This window comes from Merops nubicus, unplaced genomic scaffold (genome assembly GCF_000691845.1).
Source record: "Merops nubicus isolate BGI_N331 unplaced genomic scaffold, ASM69184v1 scaffold16739, whole genome shotgun sequence".
NCBI classification, from domain to species: domain Eukaryota; kingdom Metazoa; phylum Chordata; class Aves; order Coraciiformes; family Meropidae; genus Merops; species Merops nubicus.
Window position 1 is genome coordinate 118,540 of NW_008629158.1, and position 18,277 is coordinate 136,816.

The following is an 18,277-nucleotide window of genomic DNA, read 5'->3' on the forward strand; positions in this document are numbered from 1 at the left end:
CGCCACAATAAGGCACAGCCAGGAAGAAATAGAGTGTTGTCAGTCCGCAGGAGCAGGCAGAAAATTAAGTGAATCCAGAGCTCCTGATCACTGCAGAACAAAGGAGCTATGAAAAAGTTGCAGCAGCTTGAGGCAAACACTCCTTTGGAGAGAGCAAAGCAGACCCAACCATCTGTTTGGGTTTGTGGCTCAGCTGCATTTTGCTGCTGGGTGAAGCATGGAAACTTTAAAGAGAAAAAAACCAAACCAACCACCTTACTGAGACAAAGTAAGAAGTAATACCTCAGAAAAGCGGAAAAAATGTTGGCAGGGCATCTTGTGGCAGAAAATCCAGCAAAGCTACATCTCTTAAGTCTGTTTCTCTTGATGGGTTGCATTTGAATCTTTCTAACTCTGATGGGGTAAAACTTGTCAAAACCTTTGCTTCTAATAGGAAGATACCCTCTCCTGCTCTCCCTTAGGAGGGCTGCATTAACTGTTTTATAACCAGTAAGGAATTCCAGCTAGTCTGTCATTAGAACCATCATGACAACACCTCCCCCACAGAAATTACTATAAGATGGGACCTGACAAGTGAAACCACTTCAAAGTCCCAGGCCAGCTTTCCTAGCTGGGTTTCTGCTCTGTGCAGTAACGGCAGACTCAGTTTTCCTCTGTTTCAAACGACTGCTGCTGAAAGAGTTACAAGCCCAGTTTCTACTGCAATCAAATCCCCAAGCACTAGACTGAACTGAACTCCAGAAGGTCCCTGGGCAGCTAAATCCTATCCCTGAGAGGAGAGGCCCAAGGCAAAGCTCAGGTGCAGAGCTCCACTGCCCAGACACCCATTGCTTCAGACACTTCCAGGGACATTTATTGGACAGCAATAAAGAGCTAAGCTATGCGTTTGCTGAGCATTGGAAGAAGTCCCCGCTTTGTCTCTCCCTGATACCAAAGTTGCATCAAAACCAGGACTATCAGAGTTCAGCCTTGCCACTACAGCTACATCAGAAGTTTATTTAACTTATTTTTCCTCCACATAAGCACCAGTCCCTGCTGCAGCTAAAGCCAGCTATTCATCTCCTCTTGCTGGGCAGTGTGGTCTCATTCTTCAGGGATGTGACCTCCCTTCTTCTGCAGAGGACAGGGTAGGAGGCCACAAGTGAGGTGCTCACTCCTAGATTTCAGCACAGCTTTCCTGACTCCTGCTCCAGCAGGACTTCAATGTATCAGATTACTATTTGAAAGACTTTAAGAGGAGATAATTTGACACTTCATGATGGATACACAAAGTTACTGGAAAGAGAACACAGATAAGTGGTTTCATGAGAGAATCAGCAGAGCATCAGCCAGTAGGAAGACACTACTCTGAGTTACACTGACAAATCTGAAGTATCATGCTGATTTCATTCGGATACTATGACATGCAACAGTATAAAACACAAGGCGGTGAAACATCTCAGATCTACCATCAAAGTCATATGCCCAGATCTACACAGAATACAAAAGTATCTAATTTTGAGCCATTAAATTTTGGCTTAATTACCAGAAAAAAAAAAATGCAAACAAGAGTTTAATTTGTTCCCCAGCTGCAGCATCTGTTACGCCAACTTCACTGTTGAGGCCAAGTGGGCAGAATAAACCTTACTACATGCTGCAAAGCACACACATCAGCTAAAAGGCAGCATTTTGGAAATAACGGGATGAGAGACCTACTCCTCTTAAGACAAAAATGGAATAACGGCACCTCTGTTCCTAGTGTGTGACACCAGAGATCTGTTCATAGCTCAACCAGCCAACTTTATCTTTGTTTCTTTGCCTCTAGTTTGCAGGTCAAAGATACCTTCCCCAGCTGAACTGAAGGAGGTACCTCTACTGGAAATGCAACTGCATCTGAAGAAGGCACACATGAAGAAGCAAAGCCTGTTTGGCAAAGAGCTACAATTCAAATCTGCATCATCCAACTGCAACCCACTTAGCATGGAAGAATTAGTATGTGCCAGTCTCTCTCCTCCCCAGACACGGACACTATTTACACCATGCACAGCAAGGATCTCTGCACTGTTTGGAATACGCAGCTCATACCACACACTTGTAGCTGTGCTCTGCCCAGCCCTCCCTGACACCCTGGCAACCAGTGCTCAGTGTGCTATTCCAAAGCCTCACTTCCCTATCAATCTTTCCTCTTCTCCCTCTTCTCCCCAAAGAAAGGCACGCTTCTATTTTACTGTGGTTCTACCTAAAGTCTCCTTAGGCTTGGGACTACAACAATATCGAGACAGATCCTGGTGGACCACTGGTAAAACACTGTGCACAGCAGAGGACAGTTCCCATGTCCTTGTGACAGCCCACAACTGAGATTTCCTCAAAACAAGCACAGCACAGGGTGCTGCAGTCCAGCTGGGAGGTGTGCATATGCACAGGACAAAGCATTTGAGCTGCACAACGCCCTGCAGTACAGCTGTGTATAGTATGTGGTTTTTACAGATACACACAGCCATGCTATTTTCAACAGACCTGGTGCAAGGAAGTCAGTGGTATTCAAGAATTACAAGTCACAGGCAACTAATGCCTTTCCATAGCTGTTAGAAGAATAAAGAAAAAAAACAAACCCAAACCAACACAACCATTTAGTGCCCCTACAGTAACATAAGTGTTCTGCCAAGCTGAGGCCTTTCCTATACACAAATAGCGAGAGCTTCAAAACTAAAAAGCTGTTCTAAGAACAGTTTTTGAATGCATGCCTAGCACTGCAGTAGCTGAGACCATTCCTTTTTTCTTCCTTCATCCTGCCTCACACCTACCACTTCTCCTGGCACAGTTCATGAGTCTATCATCAGATGGACCTGAAGCCAAGGGAAGAAAGGTTAGTATGACCCTAAGTGTGGTTTGGTTCACTGCAGGCCTGGACAAGCATGAAAGAGAAGGGAAGATGCTGGGGAAGGTGAGACTAGCTTTTTTAGTGGTGGCACCACAAACCCTGTGTAAAACTCTTCTCTGTACTAAGCCAGGCCAGTTTCAATGCTGCTTTACCTAATTTTGATGGAAGACACCTATTTCTGAGACTGCTGGAAGCACAGTCAAAGTAACCCATATGAAACTTGATCTAAACCCAGGCTAGAATATTTTCAGTGCCCACAGGTCTTCTCCCACCCACTGTAAGATGCAGCTTAATGAAGTGCAACTTTTTGCCTAACTAGGCTTTATAATACAGCTCTTAAACCATTGTATGATTTACAGCAGAGCAAGATGACCTGTAGGGACTTTGGCAATGTCCATCAAGTAGTAAAAGGCCACCTTTGCAGTCATTGTGTAGTAGAGATTGAAGTATTTCTTCTGTGTCACCCACCATGTTCAATGGCTATGATATAACACACTGGTTGCAGAAAAGCTAGGGATGCTACATTTAACTTGTTAAATTTTAGGAGGACTTAACGTCAATAAGATTTATTCTTGGACAATGACAGCCCATGACATCAGTGCTTTGTTTTTTCCCTTTTGTGTAGGACTGCAGCTTGTAATTAAAGAGCCAGCAGATGTGTTCATTCCATCCTACTCTCTTGAAACAGCATATACCCAAATAGGTTTTCTTTAGTTTTACCTGCTGTATTTCTGTCTAGTAGTAAATGGGGAATCTCAAGGAAATTTTAGGCATTGGGCATGGCATCTTCCATATCAAGTGACCTGTTAAGGACACCTCTCCCACAGAAAAAAAACTCAGAACAGCTAAGATGAAACTCCATCTGTTCCTGAAGGAACTGTACCCAATTGTCCAGCAGAGCAAGACACCAAACGTGACTGTCTGTGAGGCTCCTCCAATCCCATCTGTCAAAGCAGAATTTCAGATTTTACACGTGTCTGTGCACACATACTACATATTAAAGTTATGAGGTGTTTTGAGAAAGCAGTTTGGTCCCTCCTCTGGCTGTCTGGATTTATACTTACTGTCAGGTCAAGGAAAGCAGACCTACAGTTTTACTGCTCAAGTTGTAACATAGAGCTTCAGTAGCAGTTTCCAAATCTTCCTTATTCAATCTGCCCGATCCCCTTGGCACTGGTTATTTCAGATTCCTCCTCGTCTACCACCAAGTTAACAGTTCCTTTCCCTGGCATCTTCAAAATCCTCTATTACTGCTGCTCCTCACTGCCACAGCCCTGATATGGCCCTTCAGCCTCTTTTGCACAACCACCTCCTGCCTCCTTTGCTCCCTTCCCAGCCTTTCAACACACTGCTCTTGCCACAGGCTCTTGTCACAACTGCACTCTGGTACTTCAACCACACTCCAACCAAGTCTACACCCAATTCAAGCTGTTCCATCATGAATTTTCAAGCCTGTGTGTTGTGCCTTGCTTTAGTATCCCACCACGCACCCCCATGTGTTCTGCTCCCTTTGGATTTCCCACTCCTTCAAATCCTTTCTTCCTTTCTTCTGATGTCTTATCAAGCTGAGTAGACTCCCTCCTCCATGGTATCAACCTGAAACTCTCAAATCTTTCCTCTAAAATAAGCCTCACCTACCCTGACTTCCTGCCTTGCCAAACAAGCTTAGTTTTAGCTCTTCTCTAAAAACCTTTAAAAACACCAAATAAATATCACTTTCCACTGTGAAAAACCTTTTGGTAGTAATGAGACGCATGCCAAATTGCCACTTGCCCAGGCTCCTTTGATGTACAGATTTCTCTCTCTCTGTTTAGGCTGCAAACTGTTTGGGACAGGAACCTTTCCTTTAAGCAGCTAAAATACCATGCACGTTTCCAGCCCTGCATAATCAGTCTCATCTCTTCTAGGCAAACGGCCAATGCTCTTAAGTTTCTGCTTCCAAGTTCTGGGCACCCCATTTCGCATACCTCTCCTTCACCTATATTTTATAAGCTTGCTCTTTTCTGCCTCTATAAATAAATGTGGAAGTTATCTGCAGCACTTCAGGAGCCAACCAAGTCAGGGATTAATTTCCTTTGCTCAGCTGGTGTTTGTACATGCCCCCAACTTTCTGTGACCCCATCCTTGTTTGATATGCTGGTAGGGTGGGGATAGGGAGGAATTGGGCTAGAAATTAGCCAATTAACGATTTCTCAGCAAAATACAACCGCTCCAAACCTACATCTTCCAAACCACAGAAGAATTTTCTTTCAAAATACTTTCCCCTCAGTCAGCAGTCTGCTCTTGCCCTCCCCCACTCCACCACCCCTTTGTCAGACCCGCTTCTGGAAAAAGTCTCACTGTTCCAGAAAGCAATGCATTAATTCAACATGGACTTTGTTTTACTTGTCTAAACACTCAGCAGAAAAAAAATAACTGTCCACAGTTATCAAACGTGTTCATCTGCAGACAGGAGCTCTTCAGTCACTGTCCTTTTCCCTCCCTCTCTTTTTTTTTTTTTCTCTCTTAAAAGAAAAAGAAAACCTCATGCCAGAAGATAGAAAAGAACAGTAATGACATTTCTTCTGAAGAGTTCTGTATTGCACGTACTTTCTTCAAACAGCAAGGGGCAATAAACATTTACTACTTTCCTTGGACCATGGAGGAGGAAAAAAGGAAAAAAAGAAAGAAAGAACAAACTAAGACTAAAGCTACTTCTGTGCTGGTTTGACACAACATGTCAAAGCAGCCTTTTGCTGCAAGTGACAAACTTCTCTCCAGCATCAAGAACAAGTGGGAAAAAAAGTGTGAAAACAGAGGGAAGAGTCCTGTGAGTAATGAGGGGGCTGCCAAAGAGCAGCTCTGGTGGGATGCAGGACTCTTCTGGTGGAAGGGTAAGAGTGCATGAGCACACCAGCCAGGCTGAATTACCACCACTGATCGAGGGCTCTGTCCATAGCTAGAAAACTGACTGCACAATGACTGACCCAGGCTAGGAGAAAAGGTTCAAGTATCAAGACCAACTCAAGATGGGGTTCAAGTATGAAGACCACTGGGTTACATAGCTGCCTTCATCCTGTGCCCCATCCATTTCTCCCCATCAAGCTCCTTCTCTCTGTTAGGCAAGCAGTAGGAAAAATTATGGTTTCTAAGTTCTAACTTTAACTTGCTTTGCATAGCAAATTTCTTGTGCTAGCAGCTACTCTTAAATAATAGGCTCATTTGACAGAAATTCAGCTCCTATGTCACTATGCTGTTGATACGAAGAACTTTAAAGTACTTTCCTGTGTTGTAACAGCTCCAGTTGAAATTGTTGGGCACAAAACCGAAGCAGCACTAACTTACGTCAGAAATCTGGCATATAAACAGGCATGTAAACCCCCCACTTTCCACAATCAAACTGAAATAGCACAAATGACTTCTCCTGAAATTAGCCTGTAAACAATCCTAAAATCCTCTTCCAGGGGAAGTTCCAAATAAATGCATGTGTAGGATTAGCATTTTACTCAGTAAAAGAGAACAGGAACTCTGCAGCTTGCAGGTCTAACAAGTGTCAGGACTGAGGAAAACTATAACCATTCAGGCTTCTCCTCACAATCCATATTTGTATTATTGGAGTTTGTAAAGTATATACAAACATTTAGAAAACATACCACACTTAAAAACACTTAACATTTAAAAACCCCCAAGCTCTGCAGCTACAGAAGAAACAGAAACCAATGTAATCTCTTAGATCTGGGCACACCACAGACCATTTTAAAGAGAAAAGTTCAGCAACAAATGTCATCTGTTTCTCTTTGCAAAAACAGACTACAGCTGTTCTCTTTGCAGGTTTTTTTTTTTTTTTCAGCTTTAAAAAAAAAAGAACACTACCATGGTATTCAATAATTTCTCTTTCATGTTTCTTATTCACAGACCAAATAACATTGCTCCCAAATATCTCAAGTTCAGGGGTGCTTAGCCTCTTCAAATGGTTTTGGGGTAGAAATAAGACAATGTTGCCCCTGATAATTCTCCCCCATTAGGCAGTCTGTGACAGGGAAGCAAACACCCTTCCCTTCCACATTCAAGCTTTCCCAGTGTTTTTAAAATCCACTTTGAAAACCCTGGCTATCAGAAACAACACTTAATTCCTTCACTTCTGGCTTTAAAATTATTCTATCACAGACCTAGCTGGTAAAAATGCTTATCAGTGGTACCTAAGTATAAATATAACGGGAAGCATCCTTCAGAGCTTGCTTTTAAACTCCAGTGAACTCCCAGAGCTAATCCTTCCAACAGCAGGGACTATCTCAAGCAGAGCACCACTGGGTGGGAAGAATTTCAGCCAAAATGTTTAATTGAGTTTATTTCCAAGACAGAGGCCAAGTGGGGGAGGGGAAGCTCTTTTGCCTTCATTGAACAATTCTGGCAATCTCCTGTTTAAGCAGCTCTAGCTCTGTGCTTTGGAGCAGGGACTTGAAGGTTGGCAGCAGAAAGCATGTGTATACTTCATGCACTCTGTCAATTCAGCGCAAACCCACCCAAATTTGGCCTTGTTAGGAGTCTTTTGGGCTGCGAGGGAAAGAAAGGAGAAACAATCTCTCCTGACCTCACATAAACTGTGATCTGTTAGAGAACAGTGGCCTGAACGCCCAGAGAGACTCCTACATTTGAGAACCGCAGTGTGGCGGACATAGATGTCTGGACAGACTACAGCTATGCCGGATGATGAAGCCTCTGTCTCCAGCCTGTCCCTGTCTCCAAGTACTCCAATCACTTTTGTTACTTTCAATGACCTTGTCCCTGAAAGAGCTTCATAACCTATTGTTTCAGATGACACTAAACAGCTTATTTTTAGCTAGTCTGGCAAGCTATGGCTTAAATACATTGGATAGAGCTCATAAAAGCAGCTCAGCTATGGAGGGTGCCCCAAACCTTGAGATGCTGCAGTTTGGTGCCCCAAACCTTGAGATGCTGCAGTTTGTGCCAAATTCAAGTGCTGAGATTTAGTTTGAGATAAAGCATATTCTCCAACACACTCAAAACCCCAGCATTGCTTGAGCCTAATAGGGAAGAAACTTATGGAGCAGGGATTGAAGAGACTAGGGGCACCTGTGGTAGGGAAGACTGCCAGGGAAGATGATCTGACAGTGGTCAGAGGGAAGGTCTGGAGAAGACGCATACAGATGGTAGGCATAAGGGTGCAAGAGGGAAAACCTGGGAATAGAACTTAGGTCATTGAGTCTTACCAGTCAACTACACTAAGGGACCAATCATGCAGTCTTCTTATTTTATGGAGGTTTGTTTGCAATATGTTACATCTGTAATAAATGAATTGTTTAGAAAACTGATTCCCAGAAATGCTCCCAGTTAAATTGCCTGGAAGTATCTGGCAGAGTCTGACAATGCAAGATAAGTAGCTCCCAAACTCTTTGGGCTCAGAAATAGGCACAAATTCTTTTTCTACAAACCAGCATATGTGCTTATGAGTGTGGGGTTTGTTTTTTCTTTGTGCCTTCAGGGTGTGTTTGGTGGCTGGGAAGCAAGACTTGGTCTTCTGAGGGTAGTGCCAGTTTACATTAGGAAGAACACCCCTCTTGTTTTGGTTTCCTCAATAATACTTTGAGGGAAAGGTAAAAGGTCACTGTAAAATTTTATGTGTTTGACACACAGAAGTCTACACATAGAACTGCTACCAAGCACAGGAGAAGATAAATTTGCTGCTTTAAAAATACATTCTCTTCTTAGGAGGAAAAAGCACCTTTTCCTCAACTAAGACTTCTCTTGTGCTTAAATTTGGTTCCATCCCCACAATAAGGGGATTGAAACTTAACTGAAAGTTACATAGAGGTGCAAATGGTGCTTCCCTCATCTCCTTGATTTTTAAAGTGCAACAAATACCACATCTGGACAATCTTGCAAGAAGAAGAAAAGGGGATAGGAAGGGGTACCTTTTCTCAGAAAAACATGATTTACATGCACTGGATGAATGCTTGGCCTGAATGATTCCCCAGACACTACTCAAACACAGCTTCAGAAGATGAGGCGTAACCCCCACCCCACCATGCTCCCTGTCAGACCAGCAAAGCTAAGAAAAAAAAAAAAAAAAAAAAAAAAGCTGCTTAAACACTCAGGACTGATGCCAAAAACCCCCCAAAGTTCTGAATAAGTTTGTCTTTAGTAGCAAGCACTGCTTGCAAGGATAAGAGGACTAAAACTGGAGTAACTCTCATCTTTCTACACCAAGCACTTTTCCAGTACATACATCTTTGACTATGGCTTTTTGGCACTCTTCTCATTTTAACAGCCCTAAAAGTATCACTTATCCTTACTGAGGTAGGAAAGACTGAGTATGAATACACCCCAAATTAAAACACATGTGAGCTTCCCCAAGCAACATGAGGAGTCAGACTGCATGGTTACCCTTAGACATCAGCCTTCAGCTCTTGGGGTCCCTCACTTTGGCTTCAATACACCCTCAAGCTGTCAAAATCCACATCTAAACTCTGGAGCTTTGGCCTCTCTCCACCAGAGGTGTTGAAGGTGCAGCCCCCAGTGCACAACAGCCGAAGCTGCAGCACGGCTTTGGGTGCACCCTTAGGGGCTGGTGCCATAGGAAACTGAATTCACCTCGACTCTGCTGCCTGTTGACTATCCCGCCCAGCGTCCATCGCCGGTCCAGGCGTCTCAGGTGAGCCTTGCGTCGCTTAGACACTAGTTTGGATCACAAATGGAAACAAAAAACAGAAAAGAAAAAAAAATGATGGGAGGGTGAGGGGTAAAAACAAAACATGGCATTTAAAAGCACTGGTCTTGTAAAAAAAAAGCAGGAATGGGTTAGGTGGGATGCAGATGTTTTCATTTAGTTCATATAGTACAGTGGAACAAGTTAGCTTCTTGAGCCTGAGTAACATGGACCACCTAGAACTGTCACAAATTGACACCCTTACTATTGGCTTTCCTTAAAAAAAAAAAAAACCCAAACAAAACAACAAAATCATACACACACCCTACAATCAGCTGCACAACTGCAGATAACTTGTCCAGAGAGGCTGTAGTGGTAGGACAGATCAACATCATTGCTGTTGTGTTTTCTAGTTAGGCTGCATGATCATTGGAGGATTCAATCTACTGCATATGACATCAAACCCAATAGTGCTCTAAACTCTCTCTAAGCAAATTGTCACACTACAAATAAAATCTGAGTAAGGAAAAAAAAAAAGCAGCTTCTCTCGTGAGTTCACTTGTAAAAGCAGCACTCAGGAACAACCCAAGTGAAGTGTCTGATGGCTCCTTGCTTGCAACGTGACTCAGTCACTGACGGAACTAATTCTCATGTTCCAAACTTCTAATATAATGATTACAAATATAAGGAAAAAACTAACCTAGCAATTATTGAGCAGGCTCAAGAAGCTAACAAGCCAGAACTGAGAATTAGTTACACACTGACACAATAATTTATGCTCAAAATATAAATAAAGACAAGACACCTATGGAAATGGCATTTTAAGAGCAGCTGTGCACAGAGGACACCACTTGTTTTATGGATCACATACATAGATCTGTACTTGGTTCCAGTTACACACCCTTGTATTCATGCGAGCAGACACTACTGTCTTTTAGAACTACATTCTTTATACAATCAGACACAGCAAAATTATTTGATTGGGGAACGATTAGCTGAACAAGTGAAAAAAATACTTCCCCCAAAAGTGGCTTTTGCCTTTTTGACCTTTACATCTGTCAGAGGCTTAGACCAGACATCTGCAGTCAGCTCACTCTCCTCAATTTCTCCTTTGCTGTAAGGCCTAAACCTTCCTTAGTCTCCTTAAGTGGAGGTGTGGTGAGTCTTGTTGAATAGACACAATGTCTAGTTTGTGGTACTCTGTACTTCCCCTTTAATCCCATGTGGGCCAAAGAACCACAAAAACTTTTCAGAGGAGCTGGATTTTAAGTTTATAGATTACTACATTTTTGGCTAATGGAAATCAGCGTTCCTCCGGAGAACCACGGTGGCACAGAAAATGAGCCATCTATATCCCTTACTGGCAGTGTTTTTCTTACCAAGTGGTTTAACCTGGTGGCTTTCTCCAAATCAATGAGACATTAGGCTGCCAGCTAAACACGTTACACAGGAGGCAACACAGGACACCTCACTAGACATACAGATTATAGCAGAGAGATAGAGAAGCTAAATTCTCAGTAAGAGAATGTTGCCCACATTAGGAGGTTTCTATACAAGAAATGAAAGATATCGAACTTCAAGGCTTGCAGGAAGGAGGGGTGTGGAAGCAGCAGAAATTTGCTTCAGGTGTCACAAAGCAATCACCTATAGCTCTTTGCTCACACTTTGCTTCCCAAACTTGGACTTAGTCATGCCAGTTAGTCACCACAAAGGGTATTTATCAACAAGTGCCTAAATCTTTCCAGACATCATTTAAAGATGTTTATTTTAACAACTCCTGTGGTTGCAAATGTTTCTTTAGATTGCTTTCTGAATGTTTTCCAAGCCTTGTAAGACAGTGTTGGTCTAAACACAGGCTCAGGTAGCAGCTGGCTGTCCACCCTCATCTTGACAAAAGATGTTGTGCAGGCTCAGATGCAGGGAGGAAGCACTTTTGTTTTTCTCAGAGAACAGACTATTTAAACAGAGACACATGGAAATATCACTGCTATGCAAAGGCAGCATTATTAGTAGCATTCAGCACCTCCTTATCTCTACAAGGGTCTGTCATGAAAGAGTAGCCCTTTGGGTCTGCCACTTTTGTGGACTTGTTCTGGGGCTATCGTAAACAGAGAGAGCCAAAAGGCTGACAGAAAAAGCAAAAAACTCCCCACCTTAGTGTCTCTACCTTTTCAAATTAGGCAGAGCAGAGATTGCTCAGTTGCAGGAAGACAGCATTTCCAGGAGTTGCTCTGAAAGTTCTATGAACTCTAAATCCAGGCGCTGGAGCACTTAATCAGCCTCCAGTGTCTTCCTCCTCAGTTACATTGGAGCCCTTTTCTCCTGCCTACCAAGACAGAGTTGGCAAGTTTTCTGTGTAAGTATTTTTACTTTTATACACTTATTTGAAAGAGTGAATCTGAGTTATTCTTTCCTCTCTTATGGAATAACTATTAGGAGAAGCCCAAGTAAAGAAAAACTGGAGGAGGGCAGGGGAACAAAGAACAAAAGAAGTCTCAGCTTATGTGGTTAATAACGTAAAACAAAGCTGAAAAGCAAGCAAAAGCTGGGGCACATCAAAGCAGCTGTGGAGGTAATGCAATTAGATTTGTCACTGAGATGGAACTGAACTGAAAGGGAAGAACAGTCTCAGGTTTCAGCATATCTGCATTTGGAGTAAGGCAGGGAGTATGACTGCTGACTGTAGCTGTGGAGAGCAGTGTCAGGGATTAAAGGGGGACAAGAAGAAAAAGATAAGGAACATCTGATGGATTTTCCATTTCCCAAAAAATGCTGCTGTATGGCAACAGCCTTGTGCAGAGTACACTCCAAAGGGCAATATGAAAGACAGAGGAGAGCTTGAAGTGAAAACAGTTTAAGCAATAATGCTGTCGAGCATGCACCATATTTAGGGTCAGGAAAAGGGAGGAAGCTACAGACCAATAGACAAAGCATTCTTCACTCTTTTGGAAAAGAGCAGTGTATATATATTTTTTTTTCTTTACTAACAGGGAAACTTTGCTCACTGCTTTCGCATCCACTAAGATGTTGCATCATACCAGACTGGTTCCTGGCCCACCACTCTACAGCCAGTCTGTCTCAAAACCCCAAGTGACCCAGGATATGGGTAGCTTTGAGCAGGGAAAAATAAGTCACAGAGCCAAAGACTTCAATAAGCCACAGATGTCACTCCTGGGGCTCAGCACAAAGTTGTGTTTTGCCTGTGTGCTATCTTAACTGGCAGATGGTCACCCCAACACGTCTCTAAGCATCTTGACTGTGCTAAAGAAAGGTCAGCTGAGTTTCCATATACATTTTATGTAACAGCACCTAGAAATTTAGCAACAAATTCATTAGAATGGAGCAAATAATCATAAAAGTGTCCTTTGTACACAGTTGCTACATGAGAAGTCTATTAAGATGTGGTTAGTCTTTCATAATGGAACAGAGGAACATGTGAGGTTGTACTATTCCATTTCTGGAACCTGAATTAAGCGTCTCTAGCCAAAAAACAGCAAAGCTAAATACATGTACATGACAAATGGCATTTCAGTTTTAATAAAATGAGACCACACCAAATAAAAATACCTTTCCACACAATCACAGACCACAGCAAACAGCAGTGAAACTAATTTCAAGGATTAATTAAGGACAAAAAAAAGTAATGAGAAGCAAATTGTAAATGAGAAGCAACCATTAAAATTAAATCTTACTCCTTTTAATGGCTTGTGGCTCTAACAAGCATCTTCTTCCAAGTAAAAGCTCTTACTTGTATAATTTCTGTAAACATGCCATGGAAGTTCTCTCCTTCCATGGACATGAGGGTCTAAGAACTCTACCAGAACATACTGCTTGGACTTTCACGCGAGTTGTTTGTATGCTTTTCAAGGGTATTAAAATGAGCATCATTTCATCTTTTGAACCTTTTGTCGCGCTGACAGCTCAAGCTGGTCTCAAAGGGATTACAGGTATGGTACTTCACTGTAATTTCTTCATCAACCATTTATTTACTGACACAAGATGAGAGAAGAGGTTACACCACTGGATTAACAGCCACAAGCGGCACCAAGAGTTTTCAAAGTTTTCCTAGGAGGGAAAAAGCATAAAGCAAGTGAATATCATTTCCCCCTTGATAACAAAAAGCTTTCCATACCTTCCCCAAGTTTGGTTGTATTGATGTCAGAGTCATCTCTGGTTCCATTTTGGGATTCCAGGTACGTAGCAGGGACCCAGCCCTGCTCTTCTGCTGTGCTCACAAACCACCAGCCTACAAAAAAGAAGCAAAAGCTGTCAGTCAACATTAAGGGGAACAAGAATAGCAAGATGCTACTGAGAAGGTGAGACAGAGTCAGCAGGTTTGGTGCAGGCTTCAGTTATGCTGCAGCCTCCTAGAAGATGGAATTTAGTCCTATTCTACCATTCTTATCAGAGAGTCTCACAGTGGTAAAAGAGGATGCAGACAGGCCTCATGTTGCGAAAGTTACAATGGAGCAAACATTTATTTAAAGAAACTTGATTTAAGTTCTCCAATTCAGTTTCTCAAAGCAACTCTTGCAACATGTACATTGACATTATTCAAGTGCTTTGTTTACACACGTTTATGTCAACTTATGGGAAATCGCACAAAAGTACCCAAATCCTAACATGAGGTATTGCAGAAGTTGAAAGATGGTGATAGGAAAGACTTTGGTAGAAGAGCACACATTCCATAACAGGATACAAAAAAGTATTTCTAGAGCATTTGTCACCACAGCCAGCGTTTAACAAACATGACCCGAATTAAGTATCTTGGGAAGCTGGAAAGGAGTGCACAGAACAGAAATACAAGAGAAAAGCTAACTGAAATGTGACTTCAGGCCATAAGTACCAGTTATTTGCCTTCCCACTTGAACATCCAAGACTCTATGACTATCTACAAAAAAGTTAAGTATTCACCAATGATACGGATACAAATGTTAGGCCACATCCATGGATGGATTAATAAAGTTCTAGATTAATCATCTTCAGGTTAAATGCATCCTAGCCATAACTATCCTTGCCTCTTTTCTAGAACACAACTAGATTCTGCTCCATTCAGGTAAGGTTATGGTTACGATATAGCCAAGCAGGTAAACCATATCTATTTTCTATAGTCTCCCAGTCTACCCCCAAAAATGCCAGCTGCTTTGTCAGGACAAAGCATACTATTGTTCAATACCAGTCTCTCAGCCTCCCCAAAGGCAGCTGAGAACATAGTTATTTCTGTACATGCACCTGAGAACACTTTACAGACTTCAATGGCTGTCAAACCTAGCAGATTTCAGAGGAGACTCTCGAGACTCTCAAGGCAGGGACAATCCAACTCTGTCAATAGACATGGCACAAAAAATGTTACTTTATGGTGGGGCAATGTCCCAAATTGACTGAAAGCCACACAGCCCTCCCACAGCCAGGAGGCTGCAGCCCTGCTCTGCTGCCGTGCAACATGCAACTTCCTTTGAAGGAAAAAAAAAAAAAAAAACAAAAAAGAAAGAAGAGAAATCAGCTGAAACAATACTCATGTATTCATGCTAAAAAGTCACTCGAGTTTGTTCCAAATTGTGTCACGGAAGATTTTACCCGAGGATGGTAGTTACAAACCCTCGTTTTCCTCCCTGGGGCCTGTGGCTTGGAGACAATGTGCCCCCAACAACATACCCCTCACTCGCCACCACACAGCTGCTAGGTAGCTCTATTTATTTACTTTCAAGACTCAGACATGGCTTTCCATTTTCTGGCCCAGCAGAGGACTGGAAACTTTGCTTCACAAGGCTCATGGCTGGAAAGTTTAAATTTAGTTATTCCCTCTCAGCAGGAGGTGGATTCTCCTGCCACGAAGCCCACAGCAGTGAACATGCGGGATCTGCCAGACCGTTTCAAAAACACATCTTCATGGTTGTTCCTTGTTTTACTAGTAACGTATTGACATGGGTAGCAAACACAGTGTAACATACACTTATAATTAGGCACAAAATGTCAGAAGCTGGCTTTCAGCTGATATCAATTAGACTGGAATAGTTTATGTAAACTCTTCCTCAGAAAGAAATGAAACAATTGCACAAAAGGACTTGCCTACACTGAAAATGCATGCTTGGGGCAAATTCAAACCATGGTAAAACCATCTTTGGAGGACTGGATTACACAGCCTTGACGCCAGCCCAGTGCTAAGCTCACTTTGCAATACAGCTCCTCTGGTTTGGCTCACTGAGCTGAATCATGGCCTTAGAGCTGAGTTTAAGGTCTTGTGTTTGGGGACACAGGGTAGCTGAGCCTTCCTCCATTCATCTAACCAGGGCTCCCCGCTAAAAGACAACCCCTTGCCCCCAACTCCTGGGCATGCACACACATGCTTCCCCCATATCACTGTGCTGCCCCAATGCCATTCCCAGCTCCTGAACAGGCTCAGCAGAGAAACCTCACAACTCCACTGATCTTACAAAGAGGCTCCCATGTACTAGTTGTGGGTCAAGTGACATTTGAGGTAGGATACAGTGAAGTAAATCAACCAAATCCACTGCAATGTGCAGACAGAGCATTTAATAGTCTAAGTGAGGTTTTAAGCTGCTTTGATTCTCACTAAGATTAAAGCTCCTAATCATCACACGGCTCATGAAAGTTATTATTTCTTCCTAAAGATTTCCTTTATAAATTATGTGCAATGGTAAAAGTATAAACAAGAAACCTCTAGAACTACTGAGGATTCAGCAGCATCTGTCCAGGTTGAGAAAAAAACAGCCCCTGCTCTGCAATTCTCATCTCTCATTTCAAGCTTGCTTTACAGAAGAACAAAAGAAAGGCTTTAATGCAACTCAGTGGACTAGCGTGTCCACAGAGAAAAGTGTGTTTTACTTAAACAGTGGGAACAACTGAGAAGCCTGAGAAAGTTCCAGCAGCACCCTCCAGCAGCAGAGAAGTCAAAGATGGATACTCAAAAGCACAATGTGCAAGCTCATATGGTATCCAAGTAGACATTGTAGAGGCAGCTCATTCCTCATGAGGTGAAAATCTGAATTATGATGGCACATCTAAGCCATAACCCTACAGAAAGGAAGTTACAGCATAGTACAAGAATTGACAAACTCCTAGCAGAAAACGGCTGAGGCACAGACAAGTTCCACAACGCAGTCAATGCATGACAGCCATGAACTGCAGAACTCTGCCCTGTTGATCACAAAGCACTTGCTCTGTACCATCTTCTCATTAGAAGCATTAGGGTAACCGCCATTTGGTGTTGGCCCCCCCTGTTCCCGAGTTCATGGGGGTTCATGGTTTGCAGACAAGTTAGCCAGATGGGCCTTTGTTTGCATGCAGTCAGGCTTACAATGGTGCAAACTATCTCGTCCCCTCTGTTACCATCTTTCCCAATGCAGTGCATCACAGAAACATTGTTAGAAAACTTGTTTTTGAAACACAGAACAAAAAATTGCATTTGAGTTCTCTTTCCATGCTGGAGTCAAGCTTGACTTCACAATTCATTATTAAAACCATTCTGCAGCAACATCTGCAGGGAATTATGTAAAGTTATCTCTGTGCACTGCCAAGCCAGTCTGAGGTTCACTCTTGCACTCACACCATCTGCAAAAATTAGGCAGTGCTCTACAGCTTGAGTTAACCCTTAGAGATGCTCCTATCTCCCAGGCATCAAAATGCAACTCTAAAGCTCATGTGGCATAGATGTCTAGACTGAGACTCAACAGCCCCCATCTCTGATAAGGATTCAAAGGGAGTTTGAGCCTCATAGAAGGTACACAGGGAGTTGTGGCCACTGTGTGCACACCAAGCTCAGCTTGAGCTTTGTTGCATTACTACAAATCCTGCCTTAACACTAATCCAGGAATATGAAATTTTAAGGTAGGACTGTCATTTCCTCCCCACATATGTTGTGCCTTTGGTTGGGTTAGCATCGCAAGCTGCAGTAGCCAAGACATCTCTACACTCACAGCCCATCTAGGCTCTGATAACTCTCAAGCATATTCAGCATGGAGCTACAACACTTGGCAAGAGATGGAAGGTTCCACTTGTCAAACACACAGAGCAAGATGGCAATTGCAAAATAGATTGGTCACACTGGAGAATAAACAAATGACAAAAAAATCTAAAAACCATGCCCTTGCTTGTATTTCCATTTGTTTCTCCAAACAGCTTTTAAAAATGCAAAAGAATTAAGCAAGTGTTATTCACAACCCATATAACGGGAAACTAGTAGAACACAGTTGAAGAACTATTTTACACAACTTTTGCTTATTTTTACATGCATCCTTACCCATCCATGCTTCAATATTGTCTCTTTCTTCACACATACAGGAAAATTAGCTATTCCTGTTGAAGTCTGCTTAATCGTAAAATGCTACAAAATCACTTTAAAAAAATGCCGGGCCATGCTGAACACTGGTTTCTTATTCACTCAGCCATTAATTTCTCTGTAGACTTTAATTGTCAATTTACGAGCTTAACTAAAGTAAACAAGAAACATAGCAACACTGCAAAACGCAACAGGAATCTGTCCTGCATGAGTGGACTACACATTGTTCTAAACAAATACTTAAATAACACTCCGCTGTTTGAGTGGTTTATCTCCAAGACTCTTGAGAGGTAGTCCGATACATTGGACACGTGCTCTTTGGGCTTCAGAGAACTGCTCTCTTTTAATCCTTCTGCCCTGGAACTACCTCTTGAGGGTTTTTTTTGATCCAACATCTTAATTTGTACTACAAAGCAGTACTAGATGCAATCAGGTTACCTCCAGACTCGACACCGAGACCTTTCATACCAAC

General features: G+C 42.5%; 1 protein-coding gene across 1 annotated transcript in view; it reads right to left on the reverse strand.

The window, feature by feature from the left end:
• SH3PXD2A (SH3 and PX domains 2A) overlaps positions 1-18,277 on the reverse strand; it is a 176,028-nt gene that overhangs the window by 13,237 nt on the left and 144,514 nt on the right. The window contains exons 6-7 of the mRNA XM_008946908.1: positions 13,639-13,752; positions 9,452-9,535 (exon numbers count right to left, since the gene is read on the reverse strand). Coding sequence (XP_008945156.1) covers positions 9,452-9,535; positions 13,639-13,752 — 198 coding nt within the window. The remainder of the gene's footprint in view (positions 1-9,451; positions 9,536-13,638; positions 13,753-18,277) is intronic.